We start from the raw sequence: 15947 nt of genomic DNA on the forward strand, positions 1-15947 counted from the left end.
ATTACGATATATCTGCTTCTTCGATTTGAGGAATTTCTGAAGGAAAGAACAGACATAGACAGAGATAACTTTAAATAGCCAGAAAATAGTCGAAATACTTCGAAATTTAATCAATTTACAATTTCGCCTTCCTTTTGCCAGAAAGCTTCTCGTTATAATTTCGTTAAATATTCGTTATCTTCTAGCTGTTTAAACGTTTTTGTGATCTCTGCAAGATATGCATTTAATAGGATTTAATATGACCGCGATAATCGAGTCTTCGCAACGGTGCTAATGAAATTTCAAAATTCACAATATTTGGCGATAATTGCATGTAATACGTTCATCAAATACACATATCTATAAGTGTTTGAATATCTTAACCCTATCAAAATTGCCAAGAGACACAGAGAATGCCAGAGAATGAGTTTTCAATGGGAAAGAAATACATTGCTATGTATACCACTGGAGAGTACCGAAGAAAATAGAGAAACGGAAGGAAGAAGAGTGGCGACAAACCGGAGAAACTGTATGCACGTCGGAACTGGTTCCGCGGACCGATGGATCGTGGAAGCAACCAGAGAAACATGTTAGAAGGGCGAATAGCGAGCGGGGCGTATTAACGCGATTCCTGCGAGCGTACGCCGGCGATTCGCATTCTCGCTCGCGCGATGTCCTCGAGCTGGTGCCGCGAGTGAACTCCTCGAGCTGGTGCACGAATAAGTTTTCCGACTTGACCATTCGATCGACACGCGATTATCCGGATCGAAAATCGTTTCAAGAAGAATTTACTCTCGAAGATCGTTTCGGAGACGTTTGAGTGAAATTCCTGCGGCGAGCTCGCGATATCTGGCAGATATCCGACGACGATAATATTCGAGTTTGCTTTCGGTGAGTGATCGATCGATCATGATGTTCGACTATGTTTGAAAAAGTTTGGTAAAGTTTCCTGCAACTCGAGCCAGTGACTCGATGTGAAAGAGTTGATTTTCTTAGGCACAGAAGTTAAGATTCGTAAGAGTGGCTAAGGTAGAAAGATCAATGAGTGTAATTAGAAGTAATTAGAAGTGATTATCGACTGGAAGCTGTTAAACATATCTGAATGGTATTAATCGGAAAAAATTATCAATACCTTCACCCAGATCTGTATCAATCGAACTAACCGGTTTTCTGATCATAGTTGTCAAACAATGCACCGTAGTATATGTATCATATGTAGATACGAAAGTAGATACGAAAGAGATGTCAAACAGGATGTCAGATAAAGCTTATTCATATTTGACGAAGACTCAAGAGTTTGCGATGGTACGAAAATTCGCAGCTAGTTACGCGAAACAACAAATTTCCATTGATTTAGTGGTTAAATTTGAAATGTTTGTGTTAAAACCAAAGTCTAGGATCAGTTGCGTGAAATAGATTTCGCTTCTGTCGTACAATTCGGTAATTCTACGCGATAAAATATTTTATAGTACTGGTACTGTACGAGTATGTAAAGAATAGCGTCGAATAGAGGTCAATTGGAATTAATAGGATCGATCCTGAGCTCAGTGCGAATAATAGCGTTAAAAAGGCTAATTTATTACATTAACTATATACACTCTGGTAATATAATATAATATATATCAATTACGTGTTTATCGCACGAACTGTTATAAAAGAATTAATCTTGAAAAGTTTCGTGATTTTCAACAAAGTCGATATCCCACGTATGTGTGTGTATCTATTGAAGGAATGTATATCGGCACAAAACTAAAGGTATGCATACTTCTTATGACATCACTACATCAAATATTCGATATTCAGATCCAAATAGATACACGTTTCTGTATAAAATACACGTGATACTCTTTATCATCACCATAGCCAAATTTAATAATACGCGTGTATCTTAACCCGATTAAATTAACTTTTAAAACCTGATACGCATATCTCTTCTCCTATTTTTTTTTTTTTTAAATATTATACTAAAAACTTAGTTTTGATACAACAAAGAAATCTGGATACAATAATTTATATCTAAAGAGTATCATAAGTAAATTAGAAATATGTTTGCATTTTTAACAAGTATTTATAGATATGCAAAAAGTAGAGAAGTAAAGATGCTCTAAAAATATACACGGTAGTATATCGGAAGTAAAATATGTATTTCTATATTTACAAAACGGAACGTTCTTCCGTTCAAGTTTCAATGCATTATTCATGTTTTCTTAAACTACCTATTTACACGACATACCTAGTCTACTGATTGTAATTTACAGGTTTACAAATTGTAAAGAATTTGTAGAAATTACAATGTAGCAGAAAATGTCCGCATACTTTGCAAGTGATAAACCTGTAAAGGCTGTAATTTAATTTACACATCTTCCCACGTGAAATAATTCTTTTTATACAGAGAACTTAATTAAAAAATACTCCTGTCCACGTCGTTAAATCCTAAGATAAAGGGAAACGAAAGCGAGGAACGTAAAAACGGTGCAAAAAGTATATTAATTTATTATTATTAAAGGAAATTGATATTAAAACGCGTGAAGTAGATACAGCTTATTTGTAACAAAGATTGATCGGTAATTTATCTTCGGTATAAAATTTATATTTCATTAGCAATAGGCAAATAATAAGATAATTTCTATAGTTACTTGTTAGTTGACCTCCTATAGTCTATAATACAAATGCAAGTAATAATCGATATTAAATAAATTACGCTTTAATAACTGTACGATTTGTGGCCGATTTGCATAGCGATTACGATAATAATTTATGCACAGGTATTAGAAAATATTAACGACGACGTAGAAAATCAGGATGTTGAATTATTGATTGAGATTTGATTCTAAGCTGCGAAGTAGGTGACTCTACATATGAACATAAGTCAAAATTGCCACTTTTGAATTTTTTAAACCACTCAAAGCACTGCGATTTATCAAGAGCATGCTCACCGTAAGCTTCGACAAGCATTCGATGCGATTCTGCAGCAGTTTTCTTCAAATGGTAACAGAAAATCAATGCTGTCCGCAAATCGTAGTTTCCAGGCACAAAATTTGTCATGTTCAACGCTATTACAAACTATGCTGTTGTATGAAACTTGTATTGTTCTGAGTGGAAAATGTTTGCGAGATGTCAACAAAGACTTTTGGCATCAATGACGCATTTTAGTGATAACTACATTATCAGCTAGGGCCATCTATAGGCAAATTCCGGTTTCATACTTACAGGCCTGATATGTACATATGTATCTGTCGTGCTTGAGTAAAGAAGTTATTTTTTCGAGACAGTTCTTGTTTAAAATGAAAGTATACTGAAATTTAAGAAAGATGAAAATAGTATATCGTTAAATAACGTCAATATTTACACGTTGTTTCCTTCGGTGATTACAATTTCGACGATGTTCTCAAACGGAACAAGAAGAAACACAGATAGGCAAGCGAGAGGCTCGAGATAGCGGCGAATCAAAAAGCGATCAGCGGAGTATCGTATAACACGTTAGGATCGCTTATACTAGAACTCAAAATCATTGATGCATATTCTATTAGACCATTGCTAAACGATGTCACAATTCGTTCGACCACAAAAATTTATGGTAACGCTTTTACGGACCTCTTGCTCGTTCTCGGATCTTTCACTTTGTCGGCGAGGCTGTATTTCTCGTTTATTAAGTAATTGTACGATCATTTTTTCAAAAGTTCTAGTTTCTTCATTTTCCTTGGCGATGAATTCCTCGAAGTAGTTCTTGCAGTCTTAAGTGCAGTCGAAACTATCCTAATTCAATTTACTCTGATGTCGAATGTGCTAGAGTCGATATTTGAAATAGCGATATGGTTGTTTCACAACGCAACGAAGCGATAGATCATCACTAATGACAAAGATAAAGGAAACTCGTGCAGAATTTGCCCGTGTATTCCACACGAGCAATAGATGACTCATGATGTAATACGTCATCAGAAGTCACGATCACAGTCAAAAATGAAAAAGAATTCGTCATACAGATGTATAAGAATTATCAATCCTATATATATATATATATATATATATGATAATTCTTATACATCTGTATGACGAATTCTTTTTAATTTTTTATATATATATATATATATATATACTTCTTTAATCAAAATAAAGATTCAATGTTTAATATTTTTCAAGTTCAAAGTTCTTCTTCTTGTGTCCAAATTTAATTTGGAAAAAGATCGCGTGTATTTTAATTTATTCGCGAAAGATATAACGAACAGCTAATGAAAATAGTTTGGTGAGGGATTGTGGTCGCTAGCTGTAACCACAAATCGTGAAATCTATTTTAGAAACGCCAGCTTCCATAAAAGTTGCACAACCGAATTGTTGCAATATTTACAATTGAGTTACAATTAGCGTTAACTGTTACAAAGAAACAGGAAGAGCTAAAATTTTATTATTTTACTTCTATCTTAATCACTGAAAGGTTCGTCTGCATTTAGAATCTGTTTTATGCGATATAGTAGCTTCTGGTCACATTGCCTTGAAGATAGAATAAAAGCGAACAAAGCTTTATGTAATAGAACGATACTAAATTCAATTGTCGTTACGTATAACGAACAACAGACTTGTCAGACTTGCGTATGTTTGTACAAAGAATGCTGATACATCGGAGTAAAACGAGACTTAGGATAGACAACTACCCATCTATGTAGAAGACGGTAATTGTAAAAAAACGTAAAACGAGTTTCTTGTTACTTTCAAACAAATATACATATGCAGACATTTTACATTTTGACTTACAACAAAGTTGCGAGAAAGTATAATGTTCTATTATATTATATTCAAATATTTTTTTCTATTAATATTCTATTAAAGAGTCAGTAGTATGTTTACTGCGTTTAGACAACAATTAATAAACATGAACTATCGCGTTTAAAATGTTGCTGACCGAAGCCATAACAGTTCATGTTGATTTGCGATGAATTGATCTTTTAACCGCTAAGATACTGCCTTCGATCATGGTTAGCCAGTTCGATAAAAGTCATTTAAATAAAAAAAAAACTAAGATTTCCGATTTCAACTGAATTTATTTAATTCAAGGCAAACTGTCATTTTACTTGCCTCGGGATTATCATAGCGTAACGATATTTTATGATACTTCTTTGCAAAATGAAAAAGACACGAACAAACCGGCGATGTCTCAACGAGAAACTAAATCTAAAGTCTGAAAAAATCTACAAATTCGGTGCGTTTCAAGATAAGCTAAATTAGATGATTTCTTCCTATCCTTTGTCCATCGTGTTTAATCAATTTTTTTCCTAAGTTCATTAACTTTTTTCTTTTACTCCTTGTACCGAATTATCACAGTCGTGTAAAGTTCATCTTACCTCGATTTATCCGATTTCACAGGCAAATCAAATGGAACGTTGTTTAATTAACTGCCATCGTGAGATTTGCATTTTTTTTTTTTATTTTTTAACGATGATTGATTATTGATTAACACGCATAACGAATAATGAATGTAATTTTTCGAAATGAAAACTCGTCCAAACAAAATTATTTGTCATTAAAGTGTTATGTAACTGATAAGTTACATTGTCAGATCAATCGAATTTATGCGAAAGCTAAAGATACGTCAATACTAATTTTACGCTCGTCACAATTGTGTCATGTTTAGTTACGATAATGTTTATTCTCATTGATTTTCCTCATATTCTTTTTCCCTATTAGTATTAGATAATAGCGTTGTTCTACATTCATTTGATGAATATCGGATCGTGTAATTTAATAAATTCCGTGGTGCTTCTAATGACTGATTTTATGCATTATACGGTCTTGCGAAATCTTAATGGAACACCTTCTCTGTAAGGTAACAAGGTCTTTATTATCATCGAACGTTTATGCAACTGAGAGGTTGAATGATATTACGTAAAATCCAACAAATCTTTCATGCATGAATGTAGTACGTGAACGCCACAAATGATCTATTTTAAAGACCCACTGTACACGAGTAGCATGCGTCACATCTCCAATTGCGAGTTCTGGACACGTCTGCACGATACATTAGTTACTAATGCTAATGCTAATAATATTAGCGAATTCACGAGTTAAAAATTATAGTCTTCCTTTTTATTCTATCGTTCTACGCCAAACAGGATAATCAGACGTAAAATGTAAAATGTAATCTGTAAAATTTCATTACAATAAAGTAGGCTTGTTGCGAATCACCTAAGCTTCGACATTTTAGAATTCGATCTTAAACTTTGCACGGAATAATCGAACTTGTTCCACGTCATGTAACACCATTAAACTTGAATATTAGTTAATGAAAAGGTGGAGAAATTATCGTGATTTTTATGTCCAAGAAGAAAAGACATCAAGGACGAGAAAATGATTCTAATAATGCCATGGTAAGTTCATTTGAAGCAGCGAGATGGAATTATACAGGAACTAGTGAAGTGCACAATGAAACAACTTCCGGAAATAAAGTAATATAAGAACGCTATTGAATTATAATAATTACTATTAAAGATATTAACATCGAACGAACCTCTTACCTGTTAATCGTTGAAAATTATATTCTGATAGAAAATAATGATTAACGAATTGCCAATACTAGTTCACGATATTACATTATATAATTACACCGTTTATTACACTAATAACAAGTCAAATGTAGTCTGTTTCCAAACATAGATAGCTTAAAAACGGTTGATAATTAAATTTGACTAATTACGAGGCGAATTATTTAATTAGTATTATGCAAGAGAATTTACTAATACTAATGGTATGTAGCTTGTAACTTATGAAATTTCACCAATGATATTAATTCAATCGCACGTGATTTATATTTTATGGATCTAGCGATATTAAGATGTAGATGTAATTGTAGATGTAAGATGAAATTGTGGTTGATTTTTATCGAACATTGTTTGGCTTACATACAAAGTCGTGTATAGTAGAAAATCCATTTATTCCAGAAAACTCTAATTACCGTCCAATCGAATAAACTCCTGATCACTGCTGCATTTATCTGAATATGACTGTATAACAGAATATACAGAAATATACAGAATACAGAAAGTGGAAAAATCAACGAATTCGTGTTATATGAACTATGCAGATTGAACTAAATGGCGTTGTATTGTATGTCTATGATTTGTTTTAAGACGTTGACGGTTAATATCTGGAAACGATAAATGATGCGATGTTTCGCGCCTTCGTATAAAGATAGACCAAATTGTCAACATTAGAATAGAAACGATACCTAGTAGTAGTAATAACAAGTAGTAGTAAAGGAGGAAATTGCATTTCACAAGTGTTGACACTATGTTCTTACGATTCTCTGGAGACAATTGGCATCCGTTTACGAAACAAATATCGGTAAATATTGAGAAAAGGGGAATCCGGTCCCAATGACCTTGACATAGACTTTGACCTATGTTATCAAGGACACACGCGTGAGCGAGAAAGGGAGCGAGCGAACGAGCGAGCAATTTTTAAGACAATGTATTTGACCGAAAATCGGCCTTCCTTCGCCTTCGTGTGGCATTGGTACGCGTTTAGTGGGACTAGATTTTTACGGGCAAGTGGAACGAGCGAGCAACACGCGTGGTATTTCTTCGAAATAAAAACTGAGAGGCGGACATGGCTATTAAGTCGGTTGCGTCCGTGTCCATAGTCACACGTATGTCTATGTATTTACGTATAAGCAGAATTACGCACGGAATGCATAAAGAGACTTATATTCGCATTGATCGAGGAAGCTATTTTAATGAGCATATTATTTACATAGCAACAGGAAATTGCAGATTAGCTTGTAAAATATATCAGAATATAGCAATAACGAAAGATCATTCCGTGACAACGCGATTTGCAACGGTTATGTTAACAATTATTATCAAACGAAGAATTGCGACGTCTGAATACGAGTCGATCATCGATTGAAGTAAAGAAGAACAGTTTTAATTATCGCTTTTGCTCGTGTTTATCGCTGTGCTTACGTTGTAAAAGAGGTCGTCGAGTGAGAATAGATTAATTCGAGAAGAAGGCTTACACCCTTACAAAATAATTATGCTACTCGACGAAATTTTTACCGTTGGATGTTTACGTAAGTTGCAACATGTCCCACGCATTTCGGAGCTTGTATTATTTCTGGATGAAAGCAGTTTCTCGAATCGTAGCATTCTCGATTGACAAAATGCCAGGATTCGGACTTGCAAAAATCCACGCGCCATGGTTGAGAGATTCAACCAAGGACGTAGACCTGTTCCTTATATCGGTCTCCTTGCTAGGAATTATTCAAATTTTAACGTTGTTTCTCAGACGAAGAGGCAATCAGCGATCCGTGGTTCCTTCGAGATTCTTGTTCCTCCTGACGAGCAAAATACGTTGCAATAAAAAGAACTTTTCTTTACGAATCTCCGCCGATTCACATATATAGAATCACCATTTCACCAGAATCATCATTTTTCGACTTATTTTTTACGAAATAACGAGCAGCGGTTAAAACCTACTACGGAAGGTTACTCGGGTGAGTGTTCTTTGCAACATGTGTCAACATCTAGGTCGTTGAAGATGGGTTCACTTTTTACCAAATATTTGCGCTTATACTTACCGAAAGTACTTACTTTATAAGTAAGTATTCAAAAGTTATTACGCGACAAAAATGACAAATTTGTCTTACGCGTGCTAGATAGATCGTTCGTCTTTGTCGCGTCGATGCTGCCAGCTAAAGGTGTGCGAGAATTTGAAAATTTCGGATACCCGACCCGACCAACGTCTCCACTCTACCCTGAGCGTAGCTAGACGCTGTTTAAGCGTGAATAGTCTAAGAGATAGTAAAGTACACGTACGATTGGACTATTATAACCGATAGGTAACCTTTATGAAAAAAATTATTAGACAACTCGATTTATATCAAATCGATTTATAATAAAACGGATATTCCGCTTTGAGTACGATATCTGCTTAAACGAATAATAAAATTTACCGTCTAAATGATTATCGCGTTCGAGTAAAGCATACAGTACGTCGAGAGTACCGCGCAACTTTAAAAACGCGCAACTTTCGAACCGATGTTTTGTTAAACTCGAAAACATTATCATCCGTACATTATAAATGATTATTCAGGGGAAACAAGAATGACGAGATACAAGAAACGCGTCGATGGTATCCCACGAACGAGAGAAAAACGACAAAAGAACTGATAGATGTATCAACATAACAGTATGCAAATATAGAGCAGAAGAGGAAAGCAAATGGCAAAAGAATAACTGGATCTATCAGCATGGCGATACTTCAATATTAACTACTTAATTCGTAAGATAGGGTGATATAAAATTACATAAATACATAATACACGATAAATTGCACAACATATTATACCGTATAATAGTCTTTTAGTTGTAGACTTTTTCTAATGCATATATTAATGATCATTTGAGCGAACAGAAAATCTAACGTGAAAAAATTCTTTATGCGTTTATTGCAGTGACTTGCGTGAACCTGGTAATTATAATTCTAATAGACTTAATGTTCGTTACAGATACAAGAAAAAATATGCAAAATATATCGACGTGAAACGAACAGAAGATCAACAAAAAGGGATTGCGAGATAGCGAAGCGAATTATCCACCAGATAGCAGTTGAATGATAAGCTAAACTCTACGAAAATTCCACTGATAATTGTACTCTTGTCGTGTGTTATAATATATTACCACAGAATCCACTTCGTTCTTCCATTATTACTGGCGGAGTCAATGAACTTAGGGAGATTTAAAATTGTAATGTCACAATTATCCAAGATTATAAAATATTACTTTATAGTGAATTAAAGTCCATGATCTCATCGAAATTTTCATTTCTGAAGTTTGTTTGTATTTGAAAAAACTGAAGAGTACAAATATTTGACGCTCGCACCTAAAAGTTTGCGAAGATCGACGAATATTTTCGAGAAGCGTGACATATGAAATACGAAATACCGTTGAGGTCGAACAGCTGGTTGAACTGAATTACACTTTCGTTAAAATTATCTCTTTCCTACGAACGAATCGAAGAAACTGGAAAGTATAGTTGTGAAAATTCACCGCTGAGAGTGGCAAGAATCGATGCGTTCCTTGGAAACAAACGGATAACCTCGTTTTACAAGATCGTTATAAAATTATTCGAAGATCGACCGACGAAAAGCGGGTAGATAACGCGTGATATGTGTGACCTCTTCCTTTGACCGAAGAACGGGAGAGAAGAGGCATAGAAGTTCCGCGGCAAAACACGATCGTTTCTCAGTCGATCCGACAAATCATTAGGTCAACATGTGTCAGCGAGTGATATTGTTAAGTTTACCAAAAGCTGACTCGATCGATATCCAGTTTACTAATCTCACCTACGAAGTGAGGGATAGCTATTTCGGTTCGTTGAAGAAGATTCTGAAAGGGGTTAGTGGAACCTTCAAGTCCGGAGAACTGTCGGCCATAATGGGACTGTCTGGTGCTGGAAAATCAACTTTGTTGAACATCCTGACGGGATTTCAGAGAGGCAAGTGGACAGGAGAGATCAACTACATCGGGAATCAGGGAAAACAAAGTTGGAAAGAATACAAGAAGCAGTCGTGTTACATTCAACAGGACGATCATTTGCAGCCATTGTTCACCGTGTGGGAGACCATGTGGATGGCAAGTAATTTAAAAATCGGTAACAGTCTGAGCCTAAAGGCTAAGGAAATGCTGATCGACGAGATGTTGGATAATTTGGATCTGAGCAGAACGAAGGAAACTAGATGCAATCGATTGAGCGGCGGACAAAAGAAGAGGCTCAGCATCGCGTTAGAGTTGCTGGACAATCCACCAGTGATGTTCCTCGACGAACCGACAACCGGCCTTGACTCTTTGTCTTCTCACCAGTGCATCAGATTGCTGCATAACCTGGCCAAGGCCGGTAGAACTATCATCTGCACGATTCATCAACCTAGCGCGGCCACCTACGAGATGTTCGACACCGTCTATCTTCTAGCCGATGGTAAATGTATGTACGAAGGAGCTACGAAGAACACGGTCGCGTATTTTTCCAGTATTGGACTTCACTGTCCCGTGTATCACAACCCAGCTGACTATATGATCGAAATAATAAGCAAGGAATACGGAGATTTCAACGATCAGTTGGCACATCTAGCCAGCAATAGAGAGAAGTCGTGGCGATCGAACATCTCGCAGATCCAAAGTACAGAAGTTAACGATAGTACGAGCGTAACAAAAACCAGCGTACTGATCCAACCACCGTCGGAATTCGACAAGTTCTTCGTGTTGATACGACGGTTTATGATCCAATTGTTCAGAGACTGGACGGTCACCTACCTAAAGATATTCGCTCATTTCGCAGTAGGCGTGTTGCTAGGTCTCTTGTACATGGATGCTGGCCATGACGGAAGCAAGACTCTTAGCAACGTTGGATTTTTCATGGTCAGTTGTATATATCTGAGCTACACGAGCATGATGCCAGCGGTGTTCAAGTTTCCCTCGGAGATGATGACGTTGAAAAAGGAAAGATTCAATAACTGGTACCAGCTAAGAACGTATTTCGTGGCCTCGTTTATATGCAACTTGCCTGTACAGATATTGTACGCCTTCGTCTACAGTGGTACTTCTTATTTCCTGAGTGGACAACCTTCGGACGTCAACAGGTTTCTTATGTATTTAATGGTGACCATTATGATTACGCTAGTGTCGGATAGCGTTGGTGTTTTGATAGGCATTCTAACGAATCCTATAAATGGAACGTTCGTAGGTGCCATTACACTTTGTGCTATGTTAAGCCTGTCGGGCTTCCTGGTTCATTTCAGCCATATGCCACGTATTTTGTTCTATAGTAGCTACCTAAGCTACATCAAATATGGGGTGCACGCGTTCGTTCACGCGATCTACGGTTTCAATCGTGAGAAGCTATCCTGTCCGAAAATCTACTGCCACTATAGCATGCCTAGCACGTTGATGACAGACCTGTCAATGACGGACGGCAAGTATTGGCTCGATATCTTCCTGTTGTTCTGCGGCTGCTTCCTCTGCAGAATCGTCGTCTATCTTTCTCTCAAGAGGAAACTCGCCAGAGCATGAAAAGATGTCTAATTTCTATCCATGATTAATTGAAACTTCGATTCCACTTGAGAATATATCTGAACGTCGACTACCGTGTGTGTGTGTATTAACGATTCGGCATTGGAAATTTTATGAGAATATCGCAAGTGTATTTTGTGACATGCGATTCGAGACAATGGTGTCGAGTGATCGTGTGAATAGGAACGAATGTATTCGAACAATATCTTTTCGAGTTTCTTTTCTCGATTAAAATATTACTTGGACGATGCATGTAATATCTATTTACACAACGACGTTTATTTTATATTAAAAGAGTACGAGTGATTGGTTTTTTCTTGCATATCCCTTTCATTCTAAGATCGTTTAGTTATTTCATGACGTACACACAAAGGTCGAAAGTTAATAGAATTCTGCTCAGTAGAAATCATTAAGTCTCTTTACCAACGAGACAATGACGGATAAACACATAACATTTAAGCGGTAAGTGAATTGTGCACGTTCATCGGAAGTTCAATGATGAGAAAAAAAAAAAAGAAAAAGAAAGAAAGGTCATTAGAACTCAGACTTTCTGAAAACGTTGAAGATCTGTATTACAAACCTCTGCAGGTTGTCGACATTTGTACAGCTTTATAGCTGGATGGTTAATCGTATGTTTGGACGAGTATAGTATCGTATACTGTACTAGTCCGATTAGAAGTATGTCTTAACAGTTAAATGTATCTACATTATACATATATATGTTCTCGTATCTATGCAAAAACAGGCGAGTGATTGATTATTCAAGTAGAAACGAAATATAAAACGAATAAAATGACAAAAAAGAAACTAGCAAGTATATAATGGTTTGTGTGTCGTCTAATACTGGGAGTGTGTATAATGTACAAACGAAAGCTCGAATGAGAAAGAAAAAAAATATGTCAAGCGATGAAAGAAAAAGATAAAGGTTAAAAAAAAAGAAAAAAAAAAGAAAAAATGAAAATAAAAAAAAAATAACGAAGAAGCCGCAATCAGGCAACACCTTGATTATGGAAAAAATGGCACATTTATTATATTATTAGTGATAATAATAATTACTAGTGATAATTATACATTTTTTTTCTTTCTCAAACGAAATACTCTCGATACACACTCTTTCTTTTTCTAATTCACACACACGCATACTCTCTTTTTCGCTCTCTTTCTTTCTTTCCTTTCTTCCACATTCTCCCTCTCTCCCTCTCTCTCTCTTTCTTTCAATATATGCATAATATTCAACTCGTGCTTCATCGATGTTAATAGAGACGCGCTTGATTTTTGTTAACAATCGCATGCATGTCGGAAAAGTAGTTTATCCTCCTAAGGCCCGGTGGTGTGTCACGCGAACTAGCCACGCCAGACCTGCGTACGTTTCTCCTTTAATTACATATTATACAATAATGTCCGTAATATCTAATATACACGTGTGATTTCACTTGTCGACAATCGTGTCTGTGGCAAATAAGAGGAGTCATCGACGTTCGATCGCGCAATTATTACTAATTAATAACCCTACCCAGCTCTTCGTACGTCGTACTTCAGGAAAGAAACGCTTTCTTTTCTACTCTTTTCACCTTCCTTTTCTTTTCCCTGGTTTGCTTAATACAACGATCAATACACGATCGATGGAGAACGATTGCATCGATCCAAGTCGTTTCACCAATTTCAAAGTTCGTACACGAGGAACTTTCAAAGTCGTGATTACACGATACCGAACTTCAAACGATCGATGCAATTGTCTCGATCGATCAGTCGATCGTAACAGAACGAGCTTGTGGACTTCGTTTGATCGAAGAAGGGAAAGAAAGGCCAGAGAAATAAAAACAAATATACACGAAGAAGTGAACTAAAGAGCAATTTCGGGGAGAGTGTGAAACGCAATCGATACCACGACGATCGAAAACCAGACGAATTACGTTTGGCGCAGTTTTCTGCGCGATGAGAGACCTTTCGACGATCCTCGATTTCTATTGGAACCGTATTGCGCACTCTCTTCGCCTTTTACCTTTTCATTTCGACTATCTAAGACTATCATCGACAGGTGTGCCTAGCTTAGACGGGCTTACGAGCTATTTATTGTCGTTATTATTTTACATGATTACCATCGCGAATATAAGTGCGTGATCGCATCTGTTTATGCGTGTTCTCGTGCCTAGTTTATCTCCCATGAATCGCCGTTGATCTCCTATCGTAGTATAATGTACATTTTGATTCTCCTACGCATCTCTGATTTTAACTTTTCCACATTTCTTTTTTGACTCCTGTTTGCTTCCCCTTTCTTTCTTCTGGAGATAATATTCGCGGCGTGGCGCCATTTGAAATTTCAATTAGAAGTTAAAGCGAGGTTGTGCGAGTTATCTCGATCTGGCTGGGCACGATTCTCCGATCAAGAACTTGTGCATCTTCGTGCGACTTTACGAATCGACATTCATCACGCTTTGTTTCGACGGTCCTGATCCTACTTTATTTTTATTTAATCACGGCAGTAGCTCCTCCTTTGTCGCTTTCATTCGCGTGATGGTACTTCGTTAAAAGAAGAATGAAGAAAGTAACAAGAAAGATGAGAAAGTACTATCGTCTGCCAGATTCAAGAGAACAGATACGGGAGATGGATACTAAAGCAAAGAGAACGCGACGCGCGTAACAAATTTTGCTCTAGGACCGTGCGAAACATTAGATATGCCTTTGAAGAAAAATATAGCTGTGTGATACGCGTGATATGTTCTAGGAGAGGTTGATTGATCGTGTACGGCAGGACATGGTAGCCAGAGAGACGGCGGAGACAACTTTTGTCTTTAAGAGAACTGAAAAAAAGAAAGAAAAAGAAAAAAGAGCGAAGAACAAAAAGAGACGGAGCAAAGCACAGGCACTCGCGACAATAAGTGTCATTGTTGGTTGCTTTATTTCTTGCTGTTGTTCTTTTCTTCATATTCGTTTCCTTTTTTATTCAATAAAATTTATTTAAGAGTCTAAATAAATTAAAATACATGGCAACTGGGTACACATTGTGAGTTGAGCTATATTTTTGTTCAAAAACAAAAATGTCCCCTTTAACTCTCACGAAGGATTTCCTCGGCGATCATTAATCGATAATAATAATAATAATAATAATAATAAAATCATCGTGTCAATAATAATAATAATAATAATAATAATAATAATAACCATCGCCATATTGATGGCGATAATAATAATAAAAATAATAATAGTAATAATAATAAAAATAATAATCATAATAAAGTAATTGATTAGGCGTACGTTACTGCTGTATATATACAATTATGCGAGAGATATGTTTGAACTTTTTTCCACATTCGATGGGTAAATGATCCGTGCATTTCTTTCTTTCTTTCGCTCCCTTCCTTATTTTCCCTATCGTTTACCTATACATACTGCGTTTTTACTGAAACCTTGCACTTGTGCTTTATACGATAGTTTACAATACACAAAAAAGTGGGCAACTTCAACAAGAGCCGGGGTGTACCAGTAGCAGGGATCGATCGTTTCAATAAAATCTCGACCACGCTACAAGTTTTTTTCTTACATCTCGAAAGAGAGGAACCATATTCCTTTGTTTTCTCGCTATTTATAAAAATAATTTGAAGCCGCCTTCGGGGAGTGGGAGGGGGTATAGAGAGGTGAAACCGCACACAGGCTCACGAAAGTATTTCAACATTCGTACATACCTTTTATGAATGTACTATGTGTATTATACGAAACATTTTGAGATTTTATTAGCACTGTAACAAGATCCGACTATCATGGTTACATCGATAAAGTTTGAAACGAATCTGAATATATAGATAGATAGAAATAAAGATAGATGGATAGATAAATAGATAGATAGATAGATAGATAGATAGATAGATAAATAGATAGATAGATAGATAGATAGATAGATAAATAGATAGATAG

At 36.2% G+C, this 15947-nt stretch overlaps 1 protein-coding gene across 1 annotated transcript; it reads left to right on the forward strand.

The window, feature by feature from the left end:
* The first annotated feature begins 500 nt into the window (after window positions 1–500).
* Window positions 501–15060, forward strand: LOC117216707 (ATP-binding cassette sub-family G member 4-like). Its single transcript, XM_033463651.1, has 2 exons — window positions 501–870; window positions 9476–15060. Exon 2 carries the CDS (start codon window positions 10242–10244, stop codon window positions 12033–12035), a length of 1794 nt encoding a protein of 597 aa, XP_033319542.1. The 5' UTR covers window positions 501–870; window positions 9476–10241; the 3' UTR covers window positions 12036–15060.
* The last annotated feature ends 887 nt before the right edge of the window (window positions 15061–15947 follow it).

The sequence above is a fragment of the Bombus bifarius genome, unplaced genomic scaffold (assembly GCF_011952205.1).
Source record: "Bombus bifarius isolate JDL3187 unplaced genomic scaffold, Bbif_JDL3187 scf7180000007966, whole genome shotgun sequence".
Classification (NCBI taxonomy): domain Eukaryota; kingdom Metazoa; phylum Arthropoda; class Insecta; order Hymenoptera; family Apidae; genus Bombus; species Bombus bifarius.

Excerpts from the sequence above, each read along its gene's own strand:
- LOC117216707 (XM_033463651.1), top strand. The coding sequence starts at position 10,242 with ATGTGTCAGCGAGTGATATTGTTAAGTTTACCAAAAGCTGACTCGATC.